The following is a 22,981-nucleotide window of genomic DNA, read 5'->3' as shown; positions in this document are numbered from 1 at the left end:
CTAGTTTAAAGGTCCCCTATTATGCAAAATGCACTTTTGCACATAAATATGTGTCCTCAGTGTGTAAGGAGACTCACAAAGTTTCAGAAAATTCAACCTTCTCTCTTTTCCTCCTTAGCCACATCTCTAAAAATGTGGGTACAAAACTGCTGATCCAGATTTGCCAAAATGTTTTACATTGAACTCCTGGCAACGTCCCACCCCGTGACACGTCCCAACCTATTGTCCGCAATATACAATTGGCGAGCTGAATCCCCTCCGCAGCACCTCTGTGTCTGTGTGTATTGAGCCGGATGTCTGCAGGGGGGACTTAGAGTTGTTGTATATATAACACATATAATGTCACTGTTCTAGTGGTAAACACTGAGAAATGATTCAGAAATAATGGTTGATGTGGTTTGGACCATAATATGGGGAGCGTTTTGCTGAGTTTTTCTGTTAGAAACTTCTCTCTTCAGACAGAGAGCTGCATGCGCTCCAAAGGGGCGTTGCCATCTTTAGGTCAGCTCAAATTTAAAGCGACAGTCACAGAATCAGCACTTCAGGAACAGGGCTGAAATAGAGGGGTATGAGCCATGCTACAATGGGTGTTTGCTGTTTTGAGATATGGCCCTACAATATATTGTTAAAATATAGCATAATAGGAGACCTTTAAGCAAAAGGTCTGGGCAATTCCTCTGAGGTGGCTCAATAAGGAGGGGGATGGGAGGTGATCTTATTTTACCTACCTCTGACCTGTGGTCACTACCCCTGTGGTTTCTGCGGTCAGGGGGGAATCAGACAGTGCTGGGAACAAAGAAATATGATGGCTCCCACTTGTCCTCCTCTGGTTCAAAGGGAATGGCAGGGCAATGCTAATTAGCCAGCTTGTGTTACTGAATTGAACATAACTGCTGTTCCCTTCAGTGTCCCCCCTCCCCCCTTGTCGTCGTATGCCTAACAAGCTTCGTCTACAACAGTCATGCACCTTGCATAACTCTGCATATTTTGTGCACTGTGAGGCATCCTGTTTTCTTACTGTCCTAAAAAAGAAAATACTTCCCATGGTTAAATTAATAATTTTCATAAGAATTGAACTTACCCTTACCTGTTAAACAACAGCCATTTGTTTAGTGAAGTCACAGCAGTTCTCGCCCATATGTATTATTTTGATGTCTTCGCCCAGCGATGTGGAGTGCTATTTAATCCTGGCTGTCAAGTTTAAGGGCGATAAGAGGTGTAACTACAGGATTCCCTACTAGTTCATCTCTGCTTGTTCAAATTGATGGTGCTACAGCTCAAAAATATGATGCTCTGTAAGTAGGAAGTGAATTCATGTTTTTAATCAGGGATCAAGGAGGAGAGTGAGGAGGAGGTCAAGTTATTATCACACATATTCAAAATTCTAGTGGCGGCAGTATGCATGTATGCCTTCCCTTCATTGTCTTGTGTTCTGTGGTCTGCTTCTCTTGTCCAAGTAATCTGAGCCTTGCAGCCAGTGTTTCCTGGAATACCAAGTTTTAAAGGCGGTGACAGGCAGTGTTGTGTATCAGCTCCCGGTATTCTTGAGGTTCAAGGCACAGGTTCAAGTTTTCATCTCCGCACCGCAATCTTGTTTTTGCAGCTCTAATCATCCACAGAAATTAAGATCTACTTTGCATGTCACCCACGTTTCTGAATAACTAGGGCCTTTGTGAATTTGAAATTGGTCTAGCTAGCTATTTCGAATGATGGTGATACAGTATATGGTAAAAATCAAACACACCTGCATGCGTGCAAGCACAAGTCAGATACAATTGAGGCGTAGCTCCAGGGGAGTTATGCTCAGCTTCTCCCTCTTGCTTTCTCTCTGTCAAATATCTTTTTGTCAGTGCAGATGCACTCAGGGTTGGCAAACACATTGAAGGCTGAGTCACTTAAACAGCCTCATCTTGACACACAGCTGACTCAGAGTCTATTGATTTCTTCATACATCATATTTTTTGTACCATTTGTTGTTATGCATGTATATGGGTTGGGGGGGGGGGCTGTTTGAACTCCTTTGAAGCACAAACTGTATGTCTGTTGCACAGCTACTTCAAATGATTAAAAATTCAGAGCCATGTCCAATGACACATGATTGGGGGGCAACCTTATTGCATAATCCTCATTAGTTACCAGGGACACAACTGAATTTAAAATCCATTTACATTAACAGACAAAAATAGCACAATCAGTGTTTGTGAGCATAAACAAGTCTCTATTCCAGAGCAACAAAACAGAAAACCTCTCATCTGTGTTGTTGTTCTGCTAGTAAGGCCTGGAGCTCATTCATTACAAAGTAAAAAGTGCATTTTATTTTTGAAGGAACGGTGTACTCACTGGAATTGTATTCTCCATACTTTAAAAAAATAAGAGGATTGAAGCTTTACTCCTAAGGTGCCAACTGCTTAATACAGACTCACAGAATTTAGATGTGATCTTTCAGTCAAAAGGAAACTTTGTAGTTTCTATTTAAAGGGCCATTTTTAGGTATCTATCATAGCACAAAGGAAAGGCCTCTACCACATGCTGTGCAGAGACCTATAGAAACACACCTCCTGCGATCCCTTATCACTCTTTCATGTGAATATCTGATCATCCTCGCTTGCTTACTGCCATGTAAGTCGCTCATCGTATATCACACGTTATCAGTGTCCATCTGTGCATCCTTTTAAACAAGGCCATGACATGAACCCCCCCCCCCCCTTCTTTTATATCATTACCAGATACAGCGTTTGGGAGCAGGCCGCATCATAGTGTCAGACGAGTAGCTGGTTATGAGCCACAGCTCCTCCATTGTCTAGCATGCTGGAGAAAGAGTGGGAGCCCCTAAAGAGGCCTGGCAGAGTCTCTGCTTCCATCTGCCTGCATGCCTCGCCATGGAGCCCAGCTCGCACCACTTGAGAATATACTCACGTCCAAGCTGTTACTGTAATTTGCATTGGCTCATAGGCAGAGAAGAGTGAGGAGGAGGAGCTGCACATGAGGCAGGGATGTTAAAAGTGGTCCTGGCAGCACAATGAGCTTGCCTGTGTGTAGTATTATGTACAAGTGGCATGGGCAAAGCTATAGTAAAGTGCAATAATGGCATAGAGCAGGTCGCCCTCTGGATTACAGTCCAGTCTTTGAAACTATTCATCATGTGCTTAATAGAGGCATTATTCTCTTTAGTCTCAATGCCCGTTACCAGCGGCATATTAAAGCTATCAGTCAGAATACATTAAACTAATTCAACGTCTGTCATTCTGAAAGACCATAGCCTGTGTTTTTCTTTTCCACTAATTAGCAAGTGATATTTTCATTTCCTTGTTATTAATTTACATTAAAGGTCACTCACCTGGAGGATACCCACGCAAGCGCAGAGGAAAATGAGCAACAAGAGAGAGGGCCATGGCTTAGGATCTAAGCAAAAGACAAAATCACACGAGCCTCTGTGCCGCCCTCCCTGTTTCATATTATACATCAGACCTGGGAAGTGATCATAAAATAGAATCCAAAGCAACAGCTTTATTTACAAACCATTTTTCTGAACTGAATGCGTCCCCATTGTATATATCAGCAGCACTCATCTGGGAGGCGTTAACTATCTAGAAACGGCTTGATGTAGGATTTTTAAATTGAATTGGCCTTTTCCCTCAATAAAACGAAACCAAAAACTACTTTCCCACTGAATGTTCTCGGATGTCTTCCTTTTCAGGCTCTATTTGTTCCTGATGTGATAACTTTTGCAATGCAATTTGGTTCAGTGGCAAATTTATTAGAGACAGAAATTAAAGAGCAATTTCTGATAATGCCACCCCCATCAAACAGGTTGTGAACTAATTATATATGGTACAGCCACAAGCTAAGAGATCAATAATGTAGCTAGTGGTGAATTCACTATTTGACCAGTATTTCATTTTATGTCCATAAGCATTGGCCAGTGGAATTGTTTCAGTCAACGGAGCTTACCTTTTTTGTTCTATTGTTGTTACAGTGAACATATAACCAAGGTTAAAACACTGGAACTAAGGCATTACGTTAGGTATTGTGAAGTTGTGGTGGAGGTTAAAATGTCAGACCAGTTTTTATTAATTTGTTTACTTTGGCAACTTTCTAAGACATCAACAATTTACAAAGCAGTTAATCCCTTTTTTGTAACACAGACTTTCTGTAATAAAGAAAGTAGATTTGAAGGTTTCACAGAGATTCAGCTATAATAACTTGCACAGCTACAGTATGAAGAAAATAGATTTAAAAAATAATTATGTGAGGGCTAAATATGCCTTTTAGTCTCAAATAACAGGCCTGACAGGTTTGTGACTAGAGACTCACAAGGTGTAGGATGAGCTTGCCTGCAGCCACATAATTACTAATTATACTGATATGTCACGGATTTAATTTGTTGCCCTGGATTCCCTGAAAAAGTGCAATTGGAGGCAGAAATAGCAAATAAGTATCTAATTTACTCAGGATATCATGCTCATCTGACTTTATAAACATGACTTCTGTTTGAACCTGGCAGGCATTTCCTGAAGATACAAAAAGAAAAGTATCCAGACAGAAAAATGAGAACATGAATTTTTACACCATTTATTTTGAGCAAATTTAGTTAAATGGAGCATTTTGTTCGGTTTAAAATCTGCATTTTTCAGGAAATTTACAAAAAGGTGTGGTAATTATCAGATAACCTGTTGAATGTGTTATCTCCACTAAGAATAACGAGAAATGTCTTCTAGAATGCGTCTCCATTGTGTTCATCTTGTGTAGTTGCACAAGGATGCTTAAAAATCGGCTTTGCAACCTCAGAATTTAAGCAAAACTGCAATTGCTGTGGTTATCGACACATCTGTTGTTAAACAAGGACTCATGCAAACACCATACATCTAGGCAAGCCTCCAACAGCTCTAAACATATACATGAACATCTTTCTCTGAGTTTTTTGAGTTTTCTGCAAACTGACAGAGATGTTTTTTCATCTATCCATCACACTTGCAGTAAACCATAAGCTTGATTTGATGGCAAGCTAATAAATTTTTCCTACGGTGGCAAGTTTTCATACATAGGTCACCTTCAACTGACCACAGGTCCAAATGTAAGACAGACTGTATGAATAGTTTCATCATGTTGAGACTATTGCGCTGAACTGCCACTCTGTTGGATGAAAAGTTTCTTGCACGTAACTCAAAGCACAAGTTCACACTGTGACTCAATCAATACATCTGAAGTGTCAAGATGACAAGTTTGACACTTCGTTATTATTGGCTTTCTTGCATGACATACTTTTTAGTGAAGATTGGATCCTGAAGCTATTAAAAAGTATATGAATTTCAACCCAGCACCTGTGAGCACATATATTGTCATATCTTTGGAGCTGCTTTACATGTAGTAAATACTTTTTCTGTCCCCATTGACTTTGGCGAGGGGAACGTCTGCAGGACGACAAATTTGATAAGCTCTGCAAATTCAGACGTTGTAGTTACACAGCTGTATCCCTCTCATATGTGGACAAATCTATTGTTCAAACCTTGCATATTTACCAAAAATGCTGTCCTCCTTAGAACTTAAAGCAGAGCAGTGACCACAGGCATCTGCCTCCAATCTTTGTCTTTACTCTTCCATTTACATACTCGACTGTGTTCTTGGCAGGATAAATACGGTCGAGTATCACAGTCACATGACCCTAAATCGCCCTTGTAGTAGCTCAGAAATAATCCTCAACTGCATTTAGCTTTTCCTTAAAAGACAGTAGACCGCAGATAAATTCAGCCTCACAGATATGAACAAACCAGCCTGTTCAGATTGATATTCAGGGTTATTAGGTCAGCCTGTTGCCCCAGATATAGATCCCTACACAGCTAGCCATAGAAGAAGCTCCAGGCATTCACTTTCTGTGTTTAATTTCATGCAGACTCGAGAGACAAACTTTAAAAAACAAAACAACATCAGGATGATTCAAAACATGAACATAATATAAGTAATATGCTAATTGTATTACGAAAGCAACAGGAGTACAGAACAAAGGCGTGTTGTCGTTTTTTTCTTTCCTAACATTGTCACAGCAAACATATACAGTAAAAGCAGTGGTCCATAATGGTGACAAAGTGATTGCTTGAAGCAGCTAGTTTTCAGTTATTTCACTTCATTCTCATGGTACAAAGCCATCTGTAGATAAATCAACACTGCCCCACTGCAACTGTGTATGCATTGACATTGCAAGGTGCTCCATTCGGCTCGGAGACGGCATTAGTAAAGCTCAGATCCTCCATATGATTATAATACCCACAATATATGTTTGACAAAAGTTCTGCCTAAACCTGCCTTGCACAAGTTTTTCTATGAACTGTGTCAAATTGAAGCTGTGCGTCTATTATTTTTGTGCACTGAAGTAATCGCATGCAGTCGTAGCTCCCTCGTTCTGAGGTCGTAACACACACTCATAAGCATTACAGCCTTGAGTGAATTTGGGCCACTGTCTTCTATATCAATTAGAGCTGTGTGAGTTTTTCATAATTACGTCCAGTTCGTACTGTAGAATTATTCATGTGAATCCTGTTGGTAATAAATCTCAATTGTTTTTGTTAATCAAATGATATTGGAGTCATAAAGGAGAAGGTACACATGTATATTTATTCCATATTTGAAATGAGAAGCAAAGTGATGAATGGGGTCATGTATATTAAATAGGGTCTGGTTGAAAAGAAACACAATGCACTAATAAGATTAGCAGTCTACAGCCAAGCTAGCAGCTCTCTCAGGCTGTACATAGTTACAGTGATGCTATGAGCTGAGGGCTGATGTCGGCATGCTAAAATGCTAAGAATGATTATGTTACATGCTAAATAATGTAACATTTATCTAGTATAATGTTTACCATGGTCACAATCTTAATTCAACATATTAGCATGCCATTAAAAAGTTGCAATTGTCCTTAATTGTGTGAGCTGTTCATCCTTCATAGAGGCCTCTACCAAACATAAAGACCATTCATCTAATAGTTTACTGTATACCACAAATGTTAACCTCATGGTGGCCCAAGAGGAAAAGACTGAGAATCAACCAATCCATGGTATTCCACTGAGTACAAAACACAAATGTCTGAACAAACATTTATACCCATTCATCATGCAAATGTTTACCCCAAATGTTAATGTCATGGTGGTGCTGAAGGAAAAGTAAGGGAATGTCTATACAGTTCATCCTATGAAGACTCTAAATGTTTGAACCAACTTGTATGGGAAACCATCCTGAAATGGTTATTGTCTGGACCAAAGTGGTTTACGGACACGTCATGGACTTGCCATTCCTCGAGTCATTGGCTGCACCCAAAGATAGATATACTGTAAATGTTAGTACATGTATCTTAAAAGACAAAACCCAATTTGGCTCTGTTATGTTTTCTTGTGATTGAATAACCTTGTTTTGTAACTATTATTGGTTTGAAAAAATCATTATTTGTGATTCCATTACGTGTTTCTTGGATGGTCACTAGTGTTTATTGCTTACATGAAACTGTTAATAATAATAAATGCTCAGTGCACGATTGGCTGAATGAATACAGTGTAAAAAGTTCAACCATTCCATATATTTTTTTCTCTTCTGTAAATCGGCTCTTTGCTAAAAATCTGCTGTGGCTGTGAAACACATAACAGGCATGCATAATACCTTGGAAGGATACATACAGAGCAGGATCAATGCAGTACAGGAGCCTTGGGAGGAGGATTTGAAACCAAGTGTGGATTCCTCAGCATCGCTGTTGTACAAAGTGGCACCACAAGGCACCAATTCAGACGGTCTATTGAGCTTGTCTGCACAGAGCATGTAAGGCAAGGAACTGCTCAATGAGAATAAAATAAAACAACCGGTCACAAGATGAAAGGATAAACGTAAAGAACGAGCAATGAGAAAAAAACATCACCATGTGGGAACTACATGTAGCAGAGACAATCGTGCTGCTACATGTTTGTATATCAACAAATCATGTCACTGGATTTAAAAATAACCAGACCTAGAAATAGAAATCTCTTAAGCTGGATGTCATTAAGAATCACCGCTTGGCCTCGTATTATTTTCTCCTGCTTTCTTTGTGTCTATTTTTTTGACAATATGTCGACTGTTCTAGCAATCTCTTGAAAGGTGTCGGTGAGACTTCATTGTCATATGCTTAATTGTGAACGCTAACAGATGGACTATAGAGTTTTTGTGGCTCATGTTTAAAGCGTTGTGAACACCTTATCCAAAAATCATATAACGCAACATATGGTGCTTGTGATTAGTGAGACTATGTCAGTGGAGAATACAGTAATCAGGATTCTTTGCAGAAATGTAATGTGTGATACTTAAAAAGCAAACAATCACTTCACATGGAAAAATCTATCTGTGTCATTCATGTGCATCAAGATAATTTCCCTGTGATGATTTGAGTGGTCTGACATATCAAGAGACCATTGTATAGTATAATTTATTTGTGAAACTTATTCCTGAAAATTGCCTGGTGTAAAGACATTTTTAAAATGGTCTTTAATCATCTGAATCATAAAAAAATATTCTTGGCAATATTACATTGGATTTTTGGAGGGTTTGGGAATTAAAAAGAATGGTGGCCCTTTTCCACAATTTTCTGAAATGTTATATGTTGAACAATTGATTTGACTTATTGGTTGAGTAATCAACATAATATTTACCCTCAATTTGCCCAGATTTTTGAGAATTATTTATCTAAGTTGTGTCAAAGTAGACACTAGCTGACACAAGAATGAATCACAGGTATGTTCTCAAAGCACTTCCATGTTATTTCCATTTCATGTGTGAGTGAGGTTTTTGTGAGTTGTTATGATTTAGCAGATTATATTCAAGGAAATGCAAGAAATGATTTACCATACTTAAGTGATTAGTTGAACTTTAGAAGCTTAATTTAAAAATAAATACGTGAAGATATTAGGTAATTTGTATCTGTAGCAGCAGTGATTGTATTTTGATTATGAATTCAAATGAAAAACAACGTAAGCAGGTAAAAGGTAACAATCAATCACCTAAGTTTTCAATCAACAAGTAGCGTGCATGAATATAGACACGCAGCGCCACTGTAATCCTAATGTTCTCTAACTTGTTTAGGTAAGCTCTTACAATTAAAGTTTATGGAGCTGCAATAGTTTGTGCTTCTCAATTCTTCCACATTGAAAGTTTTAAATGGGATGTAATTGAGAAGATCGTCTTTGCATGCAGACATAATTATAATATGCAAATGCTGTTTACGCCTTAGCCCTCATCCCTCTTGATGGGATGCGACCAGAAATCCCTGGGGCCGTGGAACCTTGGTTCATGCATCCACTGGTGGAGACGGAGTTGACTCCTGTGAACCTTGGCTGTCGATAATTATGCCTGCGTCCCAACAAGAGTCACACAAGGGCAGCTGGCAGTCCACTGCCTGCACCGTCTAATTGTCGTTTACGGTTTCCTGACAAAGTCATGTCCAGAAAATATCTGCACAAGGCACCAGCTCTGAGCAGATGTTTTTCTGAGGTGAAGACACACTCTGACTTACAGTCATTGTTTGTATTCCATCACTGTTTTCAATGTCACATTTAAAATCTGTTCTGCTTCAACTAACTTTTATTCGAACTTAAATTCAGGGCTGTCATTATAGATAAAAAAAAAGCTGATTATGTTTTTGTTAAATCAATATCTGTTTGATTTATTAAAATATAAACTGCTAACTAGGAAACCAGAAATGTGTTACACTTTGAAGATTTACTAGCACTGCGTTTTTGTTGTTGCCTAGTGATGGAGATAATAGCACACTGTCGTTTAACTCACAGCATGACACCTTAAGACTGTTATCCCCCCCGTGTTTTTCCTAACCACCTTCTGTCACCTCTACTCTATTTTCATAATGACAAAATGAGAGTTATTTTTATAAATAATACATAAAATAACTAATTTGGGAAAAAAGGCTGAAATGAGTAATTAAGGGAGACTTTGTGTCTGATTAAAAGTAAACATGCTTATTATATTAATTATCTCATTGAGGAGCCGTACTACTGATTTATTTTGCACTTTGATTGAAAAAGGATTCACTTAGAAAGTCAAAACAATGTCAAAAGTTTATTAAACCCAAACATGTCATCTTAAAACTGCTTGTTTCTTCAGTTTCATATTTAATAGCAAAAGTCCACATTTTAAAAATGGTTGTATTCTACTGAAACAAAAATATTAACCATAACTCAAACATCTCATAATTGCTGATAATTGACTAATAATTTCATCGCTACTGTGGTCTCATATGAATAAAGATTTTAACGGCCAGTGGAGGGTTTGTCTGGAAACTATCATATCCACGTTAGGATGCCAAGATTACATCAAGTAGGCCATTTTTCATGCTGAGGGAGTATAAAATGGCAGCTTATAGCCGACTCCTGTACAGTTTAATGATGGTACTTAACACGCATGTACATTATTCCCACAAAAGAAGACTATTTAAAAGACACTATATGATTGGTATACTTAATCTTTTTGGGTGAGTGTGTGCTTGCATGTGACAGTTCTGTGATGTACGAGATATTCTAAATTGTCTTGAATAATTGTTGAATTTATAAAAGTCCAACTTTTTTTGGTTATTTAATTATTAAGACAATCCTGCTGAATTCATGCGTCCCCAAATTTCGAACAGTGCCACCCACTCAGTACCACCCACTATATGTACTGTGTGTTTTTTTAGTGTATAAAAGAGGGGCTGCTGTTATCATCTATTTATCGACTCTCTCAGATATTGCAAAGATGCATCATCATCCTTGCAGCTGTTTGTCCTGTTTTATTTGTAAACCAGAGGATGGTGTTAGGAATGCAGCAGCAGGAAAGTGTTTCACTCTCAGAAATAGGACGAGCTGTTTGAGGCGTCATCTTTCAGCTTTCATTTGATTCTTACTGCATTGTTTATGACATGCTCAAAGCTCATACTTTGAGACATTTTGAAGTGAGAAGCTTTTCATTTTAGAAATTGCAGTAACTACTATTCTTTTAACAGAGCTCTATAGTGGATTTGTGAACGATAGTGGTTTTAAAAGCTGCTGAGTTGATCCTTAATGTATTCTTTTCCTCTTTGTTTTTCTCCTCTTGATCTATTTCTGCTTTGTATTTCTGGTGGATCAGTGTGTTTGTCCATATGGTAATTTATTGATGTATACTAGGATATGTTTTCTCCTGTGTTTTTGTTTTGTAATGTGCTCTCGTGTCGGTTACATGCATCACGCAGAATTGTGCTTTTATGTATGATATGATGTGGGCATTTTTTAATAATATCTAGTGGTGGTATTCAATAATGGTATGCATGCTCATCCAGCCAGTTGTTCCTATTCTGTATTGAAAGCTTGCTTTGTCCAAATGATGGACCAAATTGTAAAAATATTCTATTAAAAATTGTATCAGAAACAAACACAGGCTGACAGGACTGGTATTTTTTGGTCAAACAATTAACTAATATCGACACTGTTTGATCAGTTGAATTCTCATTTCCTCTCTAGTAATCTTTAGTAAAAACACATTTTTGGTCCAGTGTCAGAGGCAAGAGGAATGTCATCAAACAGCCTCCTGCTTAGAAGAAAAAATGCACAACCTTTACTCAAGATAAACAATTCATAGAATGTCAGCTCCCTCTAAAACAGGGTTCAAACTACCTCAAAACGAAACCTATATATCTGCACATAACTCCTGATAACACTATAGTTCAGCGTCAAAATGCTCTGTAATCGTTAAATGGGTTTACAGCGACTGAATGGAGGTCACTCTGACCAATAGGAATGAAGACAACAAGCCGATAGCATGGCCTCTGAATAACATCTTATCCAGATCAAATGCCCTTACAGTTAAATCTCAGCTAGGACGGAAGATCCAAGACACTGAACAAACATTTTTTAAATTAAAAACTCTTTAACTCTATCCAGGTATCTGATCTCCTGGTAAACTATCACCTTCACTATTTAGTCTCTGTCTTCCCACTCTCCGACTCTGAGTGCCATCGCCTTTAAAAAAAAAAAAAAAAGCAGCTTACTATCTCAAGTAATCTTTCAGAATTGGAATTAAGTCTTTTTTTATACATGCTTGTTTTTCAAACCAACTCAAAAAGATTAGGGGTTGTTCTCAAATGTCCTTTTTAATTCGGATTTGCATTTAAAATTGTGTCATAAAGGCTAATTTAAAGAAAACATGAATAAAGAAAAGTGTGTCTAGCTATTGGTATATGCTTGATATTAAATATAAAAATATATAATAGACAAATACTTGATTATTAATAAAAAAAATCTTATTATAGAAATTGTGATCTTATAAAAAGGGCATGCCATTTTATCAGTGCATATTTTAATTAACTGGCTGAAATTGGATCCAATTAACGTATCTTAAGCTGCTCAATTCTCATACTCAGTTTGTTTCTTGGATATCTGCAGATTGTTGTTGTTTGTTCTTTTTTCATTTCACGCTTAATTCAACCTCAGTAGCTAACGGCAACAGATGTCAAAAGAAACTCAATAGATTTTAGGGTGTAGGCTGGATCAAGATTTAAACAAAGTTGAGCACAGTGGTAAATGTCAGGTACAGTCTTGGGCAGCTTAGGGAGTGCAAAATCTTCAAATTGTAATTAGGCTGTAATGAACTATAATGCTCATCTCAAGTAAATAGGGATCGCATTTAATTGGTGTTTAAGAAACAAGTTTGAAAGTCACTACATTATAAAACCAGCTTCGGTAGCTCTTAAAATGGAGGATTATGCAGATGTAGAAAAGCCATATCTTTATTAAGTATTAGCATATTTATATTTTATATGCATGCATATAGTGTAATGTATGTATGTGCACCGTGAGTATTGCTTTAATGCCCTGGTGTATGTTAATGTGTGATTTTTATTTCAGTAGATTTCTGAATATATCAGAATGTTAAAATAATCTTCTCTAAATTAAAAACATGGATAATCAGTCAGAGAAATCCTATGTGAAAGGCAGTGCTTCTGCGTGACTTGACTAAAAACAAACCTAAAGTCCACCCTGTGTTATTGATTTTGTGGCTAGTGCTAATGTTAAGCGATAAAACAGAAATAGAAATGTCAGGTGGCGCTGCCCTTTCTTTTAATTTTCCCAGCCATTCATACATCTGTTCTCGTCTCTTCTTACCTTTTTTTAGCAGCCATTAAGACTGAGACCTTGTGTTACGGGCAGCTCAACATGGTCTTAATGCAATTCAGAGACCTACATTCTACACCAGAGTTGCCTTGGCAACAAAGCCCCCCCCTCCCTGAGATGCTGAAAGATCAATAGAGTATCCTCGACGGTGTGGCAGGAAAAGCTCTGGCACAGATGGTCCTCTGAGAAACCTTTGTGGCCTAGTTACCATTTGAAAACCAACACAATCAAGCAAGATCGCAATTTTGTTCAAACTATACAAACTTAGGCATCAATATTAGATTACGTCTGAACTAAAGATCCTTACACTGTTGAAATTATCTCTCCCCATACTTCTTTTTCTCCACTCCTCGTATATGAGTCTATTTAACAGAAAGTAGCATCTGCACTGCTGTAGCCTACTTTATTGTTTTAGCTTCCCAAGCATCAAAAAGACAGAAAATAAAGATTAATTTAGACAAGGCAGGAACACTGTACTGCCAACTATAAAGGAGCATCGCTAAATAAATAAATTCTCTCAGGGGGGGTTGAATTTTCGCACTCAGTGTACCACCTAGTGTGTGTTTCTGCTCTTGGAAATGGTTTAACTATGTCACATGTTGTTTTTTTTATCTGGCTTGTACACTCTTTGTTGAGTAAATTGCACTGGAGAAATGTTTTTCAATTTCAAAGAGTCAAGGTGGTTGTATTTCAGAGATTGAGGTTACAGTTTAGCCTGCAGAGTCATACCAAGGAGGGAGGTAAACACAAACCTAGTGAAGGTTTGGGTCCAGTGTTTTTCTAAGACACAGTCTCATGGCTTACTGAAAGGTAGTATAAAGTTTATGAAATATACAGTCAGTGTTTAGCAAATTCAATCAACAAGCTATGAGAAACTACCCCACTAGGTTGAACTTGTACTTCAAGCTGTCCTATTTCCCTTAGGGGAGGACATCATAGAAAGCCAGATTTTAATGAGAAGACTGATTGGACAGCAGTATTTCATAGTTAACGAGGTGCCCTGTTGTCCGACAGACAGTAACCAGACAGCAGTTTGAGAGTGTGTGCCTGAGCAACAGAGCGCAGGAAAAGCATTTCATTGTTGGCTGGTTCATGCTATGCAGGTTTGATGTAAAATGACAGAAATGCACTTACAATTTCTCACTATCTTAAAAATGCGTAACAACTCTCACTAGAGCAAGTTTGTTTGGTTCCGACACAAGTGAACACACAGTGTTTGTGCAAACATAGTGAATTAGGAAAAGCTCAAGAGAAAGAGGAATAGAAATTGGCTTGTGCTTTATTTCTGCATCTGTGGCATTTAAAATATTCCATGAATCTCACTGCAGGCGTTTTTGAATTAAATTTTAATTTAGGGTTATCTGTAGTGAGCATTAGATGCTTTTGCTTTGGGCACAATGGGAGGAATTCAGTGGTTTGAAGGACGTCAACACCACCTCAACATGGTGGAACATAGATAAAAAGTCTCTCAAATTAGTCATGACAAATTGGATGAAGCATCAAAAATGGTGAAAAACAGACACTATTTGTGTTTGAAATCCACAGCCAGCTTCTCCTGAGTGAATTAAAATAATTATGCTGGACCTCTAAAAAAGGGGGGAATTAAAGTGTCACCCTGTGGGGTAGTTGGATGCAGCAACCCAAATGTCATTCTTTAAAAACCTAAATAGAAAAGTTGGCTGTCATTCCTTTACGTTATCGGCTTTAACAGGCTCAACTGTGAAGCTTAAGGGGTTAGCCATCAAGATCAGGAGGGTAAAACCAGTGACAATATGGGATCAGCACATCACTGTTTGTGTTACACTGGGGTCTCTTTTTGGTTATTGCAGCAAAGGATCACTTTTTACTCATGTCACCATAGGCGTGTTCTCTCCAAGACAGAAATCAATACCTCTAAATGGGAATCAGAGAATCAGAACATCCTCAGAAAGGACTTGAAAACAAGCCGTTTTCCTGCCCTGTTTCACTTCACTTTTTTAACTTTTTCTGCAGTGATTTACATGACAGGTTTCTAATTTTGCAGTACATCTCGGAAGCATAGGGCGAGCATAGAGCATGAAAAGGTCATCAAATCCTTGAGCGTTGCTGACAAGCGCCCTTTTCCACCTTTAATTCTCCATCCTGAGCATTCAGAGCAAGAAAAACACAGGCCTTGTGATATGGTGGAAATGTACATGGCATGGACTTGCCTAATATAGGAAAATTGTCCTCTGATCATTCAAGAAATGATATGGTTCAGTGGTGATACAGCCTTGTGACAAAAAACATTCTGTCATTGCCATTAAAAAGGCTACAGAGACATGGTGTTTCTGACAGCGTGCTGCAGCCTTTCATCTTCCCAGGTGCCATTATTTCAGAAAAGCTCAATTTCATTTTGTGATTGATACCTTGCTGGCAGTCTCTGCAATCTTGGTCAGACTCTTGATTTTTGCAGCAGCCTCTCATAAGGGCGACGATGCTATTTGTTAATTAAAACATCTTTAAAAATGTGTGACTCAATGTCTCTCCTTTTTTCTCTGTTTGTGTCACACAGGACCTGGAAACGTATTAACAATGGACCGGCTGGTTCTGTGTGTGCTGCTGTGCGCAGCACTGGTGAAGGGATATAGCTGCCCAGGCCGCTGCATTTGCCAGCACCTCTCACCCACTCTGACTCTGCTCTGTGCCAAGACTGGTCTGTTGTTCGTGCCCCCAACCATCGACCGCAAGACCGTGGAGCTAAGACTCACAGACAACTTCATCACTATCATCCGCAGGAAAGACTTTTTCAATATGACCAGTTTGGTTCACCTCACCTTGTCCCGTAACACCATCAGCCAGATCACCCCCCAAGCCTTTCTAGGCCTGCGATCCCTGCGGGCGCTCCACATGGACGGGAACCGCCTCAGTGTGATAAAGACAGACCACTTTAAAGGTCTCATCAACCTGCGTCACCTCATCCTCGGCAACAACCAGATCCATCAGGTGGCCGCCACTTCCTTTGATGAGTTTGTCTCCACCATAGAGGACTTGGATCTTTCGAATAACAACCTGCGCACCCTTCCCTGGGAAGCCATAGCCAGAATGACCAACATTAACACGCTCACGCTGGACCACAACCTGATTGACCACATTGGAACGGGGACTTTTACACTGCTCACTAAGCTGGTGCGCCTGGACATGACGTCCAACAGGCTGCAGAAGCTGCCACCTGACAGCCTGTTCCAGCACGCTCAGGTGCTGTCTGACACCAAGGGCTCCAGCTCCTCCACCTTGGCTGTGAGCTTCGGAGGAAACCCTCTTCACTGTAACTGTGAGCTGCTGTGGCTTCGCAGGCTGACACGAGAGGACGATCTGGAGACCTGTGCCTCGCCGGATCACCTCATGGACAAATATTTCTGGTCCATCCAAGAGGAGGAGTTTATCTGTGAGCCTCCGCTGATCACCAAACATCTTACCACAAAACCCTATGTGATGGAAGGGCAGGGTGTGACTCTTAAATGCAAAGCAGTGGGGGATCCAGACCCAGAAATTCACTGGCGGTCTCCAGATGGCAAGCTGGTGCATAACAATTCCCGCACCATCCTGTATGATAATGGCACCCTTGATATTCTCATCACCACGCTGAAGGACAGTGGGGCCTTTAATTGTGTGGCCTCCAATGCCGCAGGCATCGCCACAGCTGCTGTTGAGATCAACATGATCCCCTTACCCTTGTTTGTTAACAACACAGGCCACATGCGTGAGGACCCCGGCCTCTCAGACATCACCACCTCCTCCAAATCTGGCAATGACACCAAGGGCTACGACAAGCAGGACAGGAGGGTGATGGTGAGCGAGCTGACCTCGTCCTCTGCTGTGATCCGCTGGCCATCTGAGCGCCACATCCCCGGCATCAGGATGTACCAGATTCAGTACAACAGCACCGCAGATGATACTCTGGTGTACAGGTAAGGCATGGTAGGGGTGGATTGATGGATAGAGATATAAGGGAGGGTGGTAGAGTAGGGACATGAGGAAAGGGTGAGACATCTGGACTCACCATCTGCTAAATGACAAAACGGTTCATTATGGTTCACATTGATGAACCTAAAGATGCAAAATGATGAAGTATGTCCAGAAATAAGCAGGACCCCTATAGTGAAGTCTGGGGGATAAACTGAGGAGGAACATTCTTTACATTCATTCTTTACGTTATTATAATATGCATCAAATGTGCAGTTCAATTTATATATTTACAGATCCAGAAACCAATTCAAGTAGATTGTTGCTCAGCTTAAGAGATTGTGGAGTCCAGTACTCCGAAGAACTAAATGCCCCTTTCATTAAAACATGATATGACAACAAACAATTACATGAGGCCCAACTATTTCACTGCATGTAGCTGTTTGTATCATTAGCAAGTGCCTGCATTAATTGGTTGAAACACAGAGTGTGATTAGATGCGGTTTTCTAATGATAGGCTCGGTTGCAGTGTTGGAAGAATGATTTACATTGTGTTCTTACGCTAGGTAAGTAGCAATACCACACTATAAAAATGCACTTTCACAGCCCTGCAATCAAAATGTGTCAGTACATTTTCTCTGTTGCATTTACTGTACATTTTACCCGAGTTTTATTCTCTTCATATAGAGTTGTTCAAGTTTGTATCAACAACAGTTGATTTGCACACTCACAAATCATTTTTCTTCATTTATTTTCCTCCTCCTTTGGATAATTTGACCCTTTTGGGGCTTTAAACCATTTACAAAGTTTAACAGTGAAATATTTTGCTTGTCGAACTGCTTAAACCTCATAAACATTTAAAATGTAGCAAAAAGTTCCAGCAAGACACTGACTTTATATAGGGGTGATGACACTGGTTTAATTTATTTTAACAATGGGGAAAAAAACAGAGTTAGTGTACTCAATTTAGCAGCAAGTACAAGGCTTTAGTAACTTTTCACCACCGCAACAAAAACTGTGTGAGAAGTGCACATAGAAAAGTGGCAAAATCAACAGAACTGAAGTTACAGTCTTTTCGAAATAGTGAATTTAAACATTTGTAAACCTTCTTAAAAATAATGTTTGAAAACTGAGAATAAGTTTCATGTTTTTCTTATGCAATATGTGACGCACACTAACCGGATCTTGTAAACTAAGAAGTATTTCAGAATTTATGCATTCATGGGGAGAGTTAATAATAGCAGTCGCCTTTATTTCTTTATTTTTTGGGGGGGGGTTTTATCAGATGTAATGAGTCGCTCCCCTGTATAATTTTCTCATCCAGTTTAGGCATGGAGCTGAGTGTTGTTTTGTCTTTAGGAGGTGCATTATTACCTACAAATGATAACCATCAAAATCTCCCTTTAGGGAGAAGGAACAAGTTTCTAATTATATTAACGCCAATGTTGACCTGAAGACAAAGCCTTCCTCCGTTGTATTTAGAGTCGTATAATCTTGAAGTCCCCGACAAGATGTAACACATCCAAACTGCCTTCACATCATGCGTCACTGTTCCTGCCACCTGCAGCGGTTGTGGCATATTCCATATAACAGTGAGCCTCCTCTGCCTTGTTTATCACCTTGTGTTTACCCTTGCTGTCATTCTATACACAAACCTATTAGAGCAACTTATCACTGCTATTTTATGATATAACATATTCTCTCATAAGTCAACTCTAATGAAGTGTTGAGCTTTATATTTCTGTCTACCTGAATGAGTGATATTACTGCAATGGTCGTCTTTTTGTTGTGTGCAATTGACACCTTTGTGTGATTTAATACACCTTATGCAAATCAGTAGATGTGGGCGTTGTAATTTCAATGATTAATCGTCTATATCTTCACCACCGTACTGTTTTTTTTTTCTTTGCAGAATGATCCCATCTACCAGCAAGAACTTCTTAATCAATGATCTGGCCGCAGGGCGGGAGTATGACCTTTGTGTGCTGGCAGTTTATGACGACGGCATCACATCGTTAACGGCCACACGTGTTGTTGGCTGTGTGCTTTTCCACACGGCCAACGAGGTCAGCCAGTGCCGCTTCATGCACAGCCAATTCCTGGGAGGCACTATGATCATTATTATTGGCGGTATAATTGTTGCTTCAGTTCTGGTGTTCATTATCATCCTGATGATACGTTATAAGGCCTACAGCGGCCCGGAGGACGGCAAGACCAAGGTCAGCTCCAGCATGCACTCACAGACCAACGGCAGCCAGCAGCGTCTCCAGCGCTCCGCCTCCAAGCAACCGTCCGATGAGGGCCAGCATGATGTGCACGCACCCAGAGAGTGCATGGCGCTGGTGCTGAGGGTGGACAATGAGAAGAAGGAGAATCCAGCAGCCACTACCGCCGTCCTGGAGGTGGAGCTGCCTCCTCTGGCTGCCGACAAGATGAAGAGAAGAACCAGCCTGGACGCGCAGTGCTCCGGCCCGCCATCCGAGGACACACAGACGGACAGTAGCCTGACGGGCTCCACCATGTCCCTGTGTCTCATAGGCCCAAACGCTGGCACCAAGGAGGCTCCGAGGCTCAAGGACAAGAAAGGTGCCCTTGCCAACATGGGATTACTCCCTAATGAGCTGGCACGAACTAGGCACAGATTCTCTTTTGACGGAGGGGATTACTCCATTTTTCAGAGTCATAGTTACCCACGCAGAGCGAGGACAAGGTGGCACAAGTCCACCAACCAGCTCAACACGGAGTCCTCGCCGCTCGCCAGCAGGAGAGTTACGTTCAGCAGCACCGAGTGGATGCTTGAAAGCACAGTCTGAGCAAAGCAGCGTAGCCGGGGGAAATCAAATGGCTCTGCAACACACACATTTAAAAACACAACTATGTCTACATGCCATGAACACACACATTTCCAACACATAGCAAACGATGAACACAAGCACATTGACTTACACATGCAAACTTTGTGTGAGTTGCTGGAGAAGAACATCTCTCTTCATCCTGCCTCCCCTTCATACTCCCAGAGAGTTCTGTTGGCCATGTCCTTTCTTTATGCAGCAGTGCCTTATTCAAAAAAGATGTATGAATGGAGGATGCTGCTCACTGTAGTCATAAACTGTCCTCTCGATCATTGCCGCCCACCCTGATGATGGGAAGCATATCTTTGGATTTTTTTAATTGTTCTTCTTTTTTTTCTGTGACATGCCAAGGGGGTGTGGCGTTTGGATGTGACTGTTTAATTGTTGAAAAAAAAAGAGGAAAAAAAAACGTCATCATTACTGTAAAGTGAACAGCCAGGTATCCTGTTATGTCAATCATGTTTTGGGTTCTTTCAAACAAAAAAAACTTTTGCACAGAAGACACGAGATACAAGGACATGTATCACCACCAGTCTATACAATAATAATAATTAAAAAAGAACAGGATTTTACACAGGCCGATTTCTAATGTTAGCATAGCGAGGATGGACTTGGAAACCAACCGTGGATTCCTCTCTGACAGTCGGACTGTATGATGTTAAATAGGTATTGTTCCAGATGTGACTGTATATTAATCAGTTCTGTATCTGGCTGGTCTAGATAAAAAGACAACAAACAAAAAAGACATATATAAGTATATTAAAACATTGGTGTATGTGTACTAACTATGTAAGTAAGTAAGTCATATGTCACATGACTTTTTACAAAGCATTTGGGTGTTGACTGCAAGTTTTTACATTAAAAACCTGTGTCATCACACCTCGCCCTATTTAGTATGTCAAAGTTTGGACCATTTATCCCCTCACGAAGGGAATTAAATTTTTTGTGTGGGTTAACTGTATCATTGGCGTTTTATTCTTGTGCTTCAGGATCAGCAGTGTGTGTCCGCTGCAAGGAGGGACACACTCATTGAGATGATAAATATTTTATTCCCAGGTGCTATTTATAAAGCTTCTGTGAAAGCTGCACAACGACCTCGGAAGAAGAGCAGGGTGTGGGACGTCGAGGGACGTGATAACTGAATGTGATGCTGAATTCAAATGCAGCCCGTTGTTATGAACAAGGGTGTAATATCTGTTGAATCCCTCTAGGGGGAGACAAGGCGTTGTAAGGCTCTCATTAACTTCAAGGCTGCAGGGAAAATGCTTATAACCAAGTTAGCAGAAAGCCTGTGAAGCACCCTGCTTTGAAGGTTCAGCTCACAACTAAATTCAACTTAAACCTTATCTATCTACCACTTAAAAGCAGTACTGCATGTGAACAAACACTAAATGACATATAACAAATTATAATGCAGAAATAAGCAGAGATAAGGACATGGTTATTGTGCTCACCTCCTCCTTTTGTGAAGCATCTGTAAATGGTGTGTAAACAGATAATACGTGGATATTACAACAGTTATAATCATATTTAATGATGAATGATCACAATGAGAAAATCTTCCCAGTGTGTTAGAAAACATTTAGACTGTTTATGCAGATGAAAAAGTAAGGTATTCTAATATTAACACTTTGAAAAAATTGGGTTGACATTGATTATTGATTGACACATCTCATGGCAATTTGAGTTTGCTCAGAATATATACATTTTACTACTCCATTGATACAACATATTATCAATTGTATGAAGACATTTGTGTATGATTTAAACTTTGTTATATATTGTAACTGTTCATACAGCATTTAGAGATGCTTTTTAGCAGGATTTATATCGTGGTTTTGACAAATCAATTAAGAACTAAACTCTACTTGCTACTACATTACAATGTATAATACACCAGCTTTAATTGTTTAAATACTGCATATAGCACAGTGGATGGAATAATATGTTAGGCATGACAGACGGAAATAGATATAGGGGGGGATGAATGATATTTGTTTGCTGCCAGCCTTCCTCTGATTACAGCTACTTAACAGGCTGAGATGAAACTGAGCTGCGTGGACAGCATAGAGATAAGTCACACTGGAGGTTTTCAATCCTCTCAAATCTCCTCTTTGCATCCTCAGTGTTGGATTGAGGCTGAGAATGGTGTCCTAAGTTCCATTTCTTCCTCATTCTTAACCAATTTTCAGCCAAAAACCATCCAATTTTAGCAAAAAGCCTTGTTGTTTTTACAGCTAGACCTAACTTAAGGATGTAAATCTTGACTGTCAATTTGTGGTTCACACATTTTCCAACGCCTTCCTATCTCCTCATTAACTCATGAAGGTCTGCAGTGTGGAAGTGAGCTCCTTGCCACTTCTCACAGCAGCAGTGTTTTTTCCTGCCTGTGTCAGTCTTCAGAATTGGCCGGGGCAGCCAAACTAGCAAACATTGGGGGAACAGCAGAGCGCGTTGTGTCTTATCAGCAGTTCTGAGTGACTGCAAGAGAAAAGTGCCTCGACTTGGTGAGGTTGAAGTTTATGTTTAATGCATAGTAACATTTATTTAACAAGTCTAATCTGAACATGCTTTCTCATACTTAAAATTTCCGGTCTTACTTTCCTGCAAACGATGTGTGGTGAGAAATTCTCCAAATTCGGACGAATAGTGATAACAGCCATTTTACTAAACATGTTGCCATTGCAACCATTTGAGGAGACTTGCAGTGAAAGATATCAAGTCACACCCTGTATTGAAGAATGGCTTTTTGAAAGCTACACTATGAATTGCAGACATTTAATTTAATTATTTATTGTCTAACAAGATACAAGCAAGGAATACCACAATTTAATCTGTATTTATTTCTTAAGAAGAGTCAGCCGTCTACAGCCATACCAGCATGTTTTTCAATTCTCTACTGCTTCAAGGATCTTTCCATAGTAGGGGACCTTGCCATGAACTGCACAACACAGCAAGGTAAAGGTGTTTACATTACTGTACACAGTAAGACATAAACCACAGTAGAGGCGGCCGCCCACAGTCATTTTCAGCTGTAACTGTACTCCTGTTGTAACT

The 22,981-nt window shown here is 39.7% G+C and overlaps 1 protein-coding gene across 1 annotated transcript in view; it reads left to right on the top strand.

Moving 5' to 3' along the window:
• lrfn1 (leucine rich repeat and fibronectin type III domain containing 1) overlaps positions 1-20,829 on the top strand; it is a 93,397-nt gene extending 72,568 nt beyond the window's left edge. The window contains exons 4-5 of the mRNA XM_063907302.1: positions 15,682-17,077; positions 18,985-20,829. Of these exons, the coding sequence (XP_063763372.1) occupies positions 15,702-17,077; positions 18,985-19,885 (2,277 nt within the window). The 5' untranslated portion in view covers positions 15,682-15,701 and the 3' untranslated portion in view covers positions 19,886-20,829. The remainder of the gene's footprint in view (positions 1-15,681; positions 17,078-18,984) is intronic.
• Positions 20,830-22,981: the final 2,152 nt, after the last annotated feature.

This window comes from Eleginops maclovinus, chromosome 18 (genome assembly GCF_036324505.1).
Source record: "Eleginops maclovinus isolate JMC-PN-2008 ecotype Puerto Natales chromosome 18, JC_Emac_rtc_rv5, whole genome shotgun sequence".
Lineage (NCBI taxonomy): Eukaryota > Metazoa > Chordata > Actinopteri > Perciformes > Eleginopidae > Eleginops > Eleginops maclovinus.
Note: the sequence above shows the minus strand (reverse complement) of the source record. Positions and strands in the feature narration are given on the sequence as shown.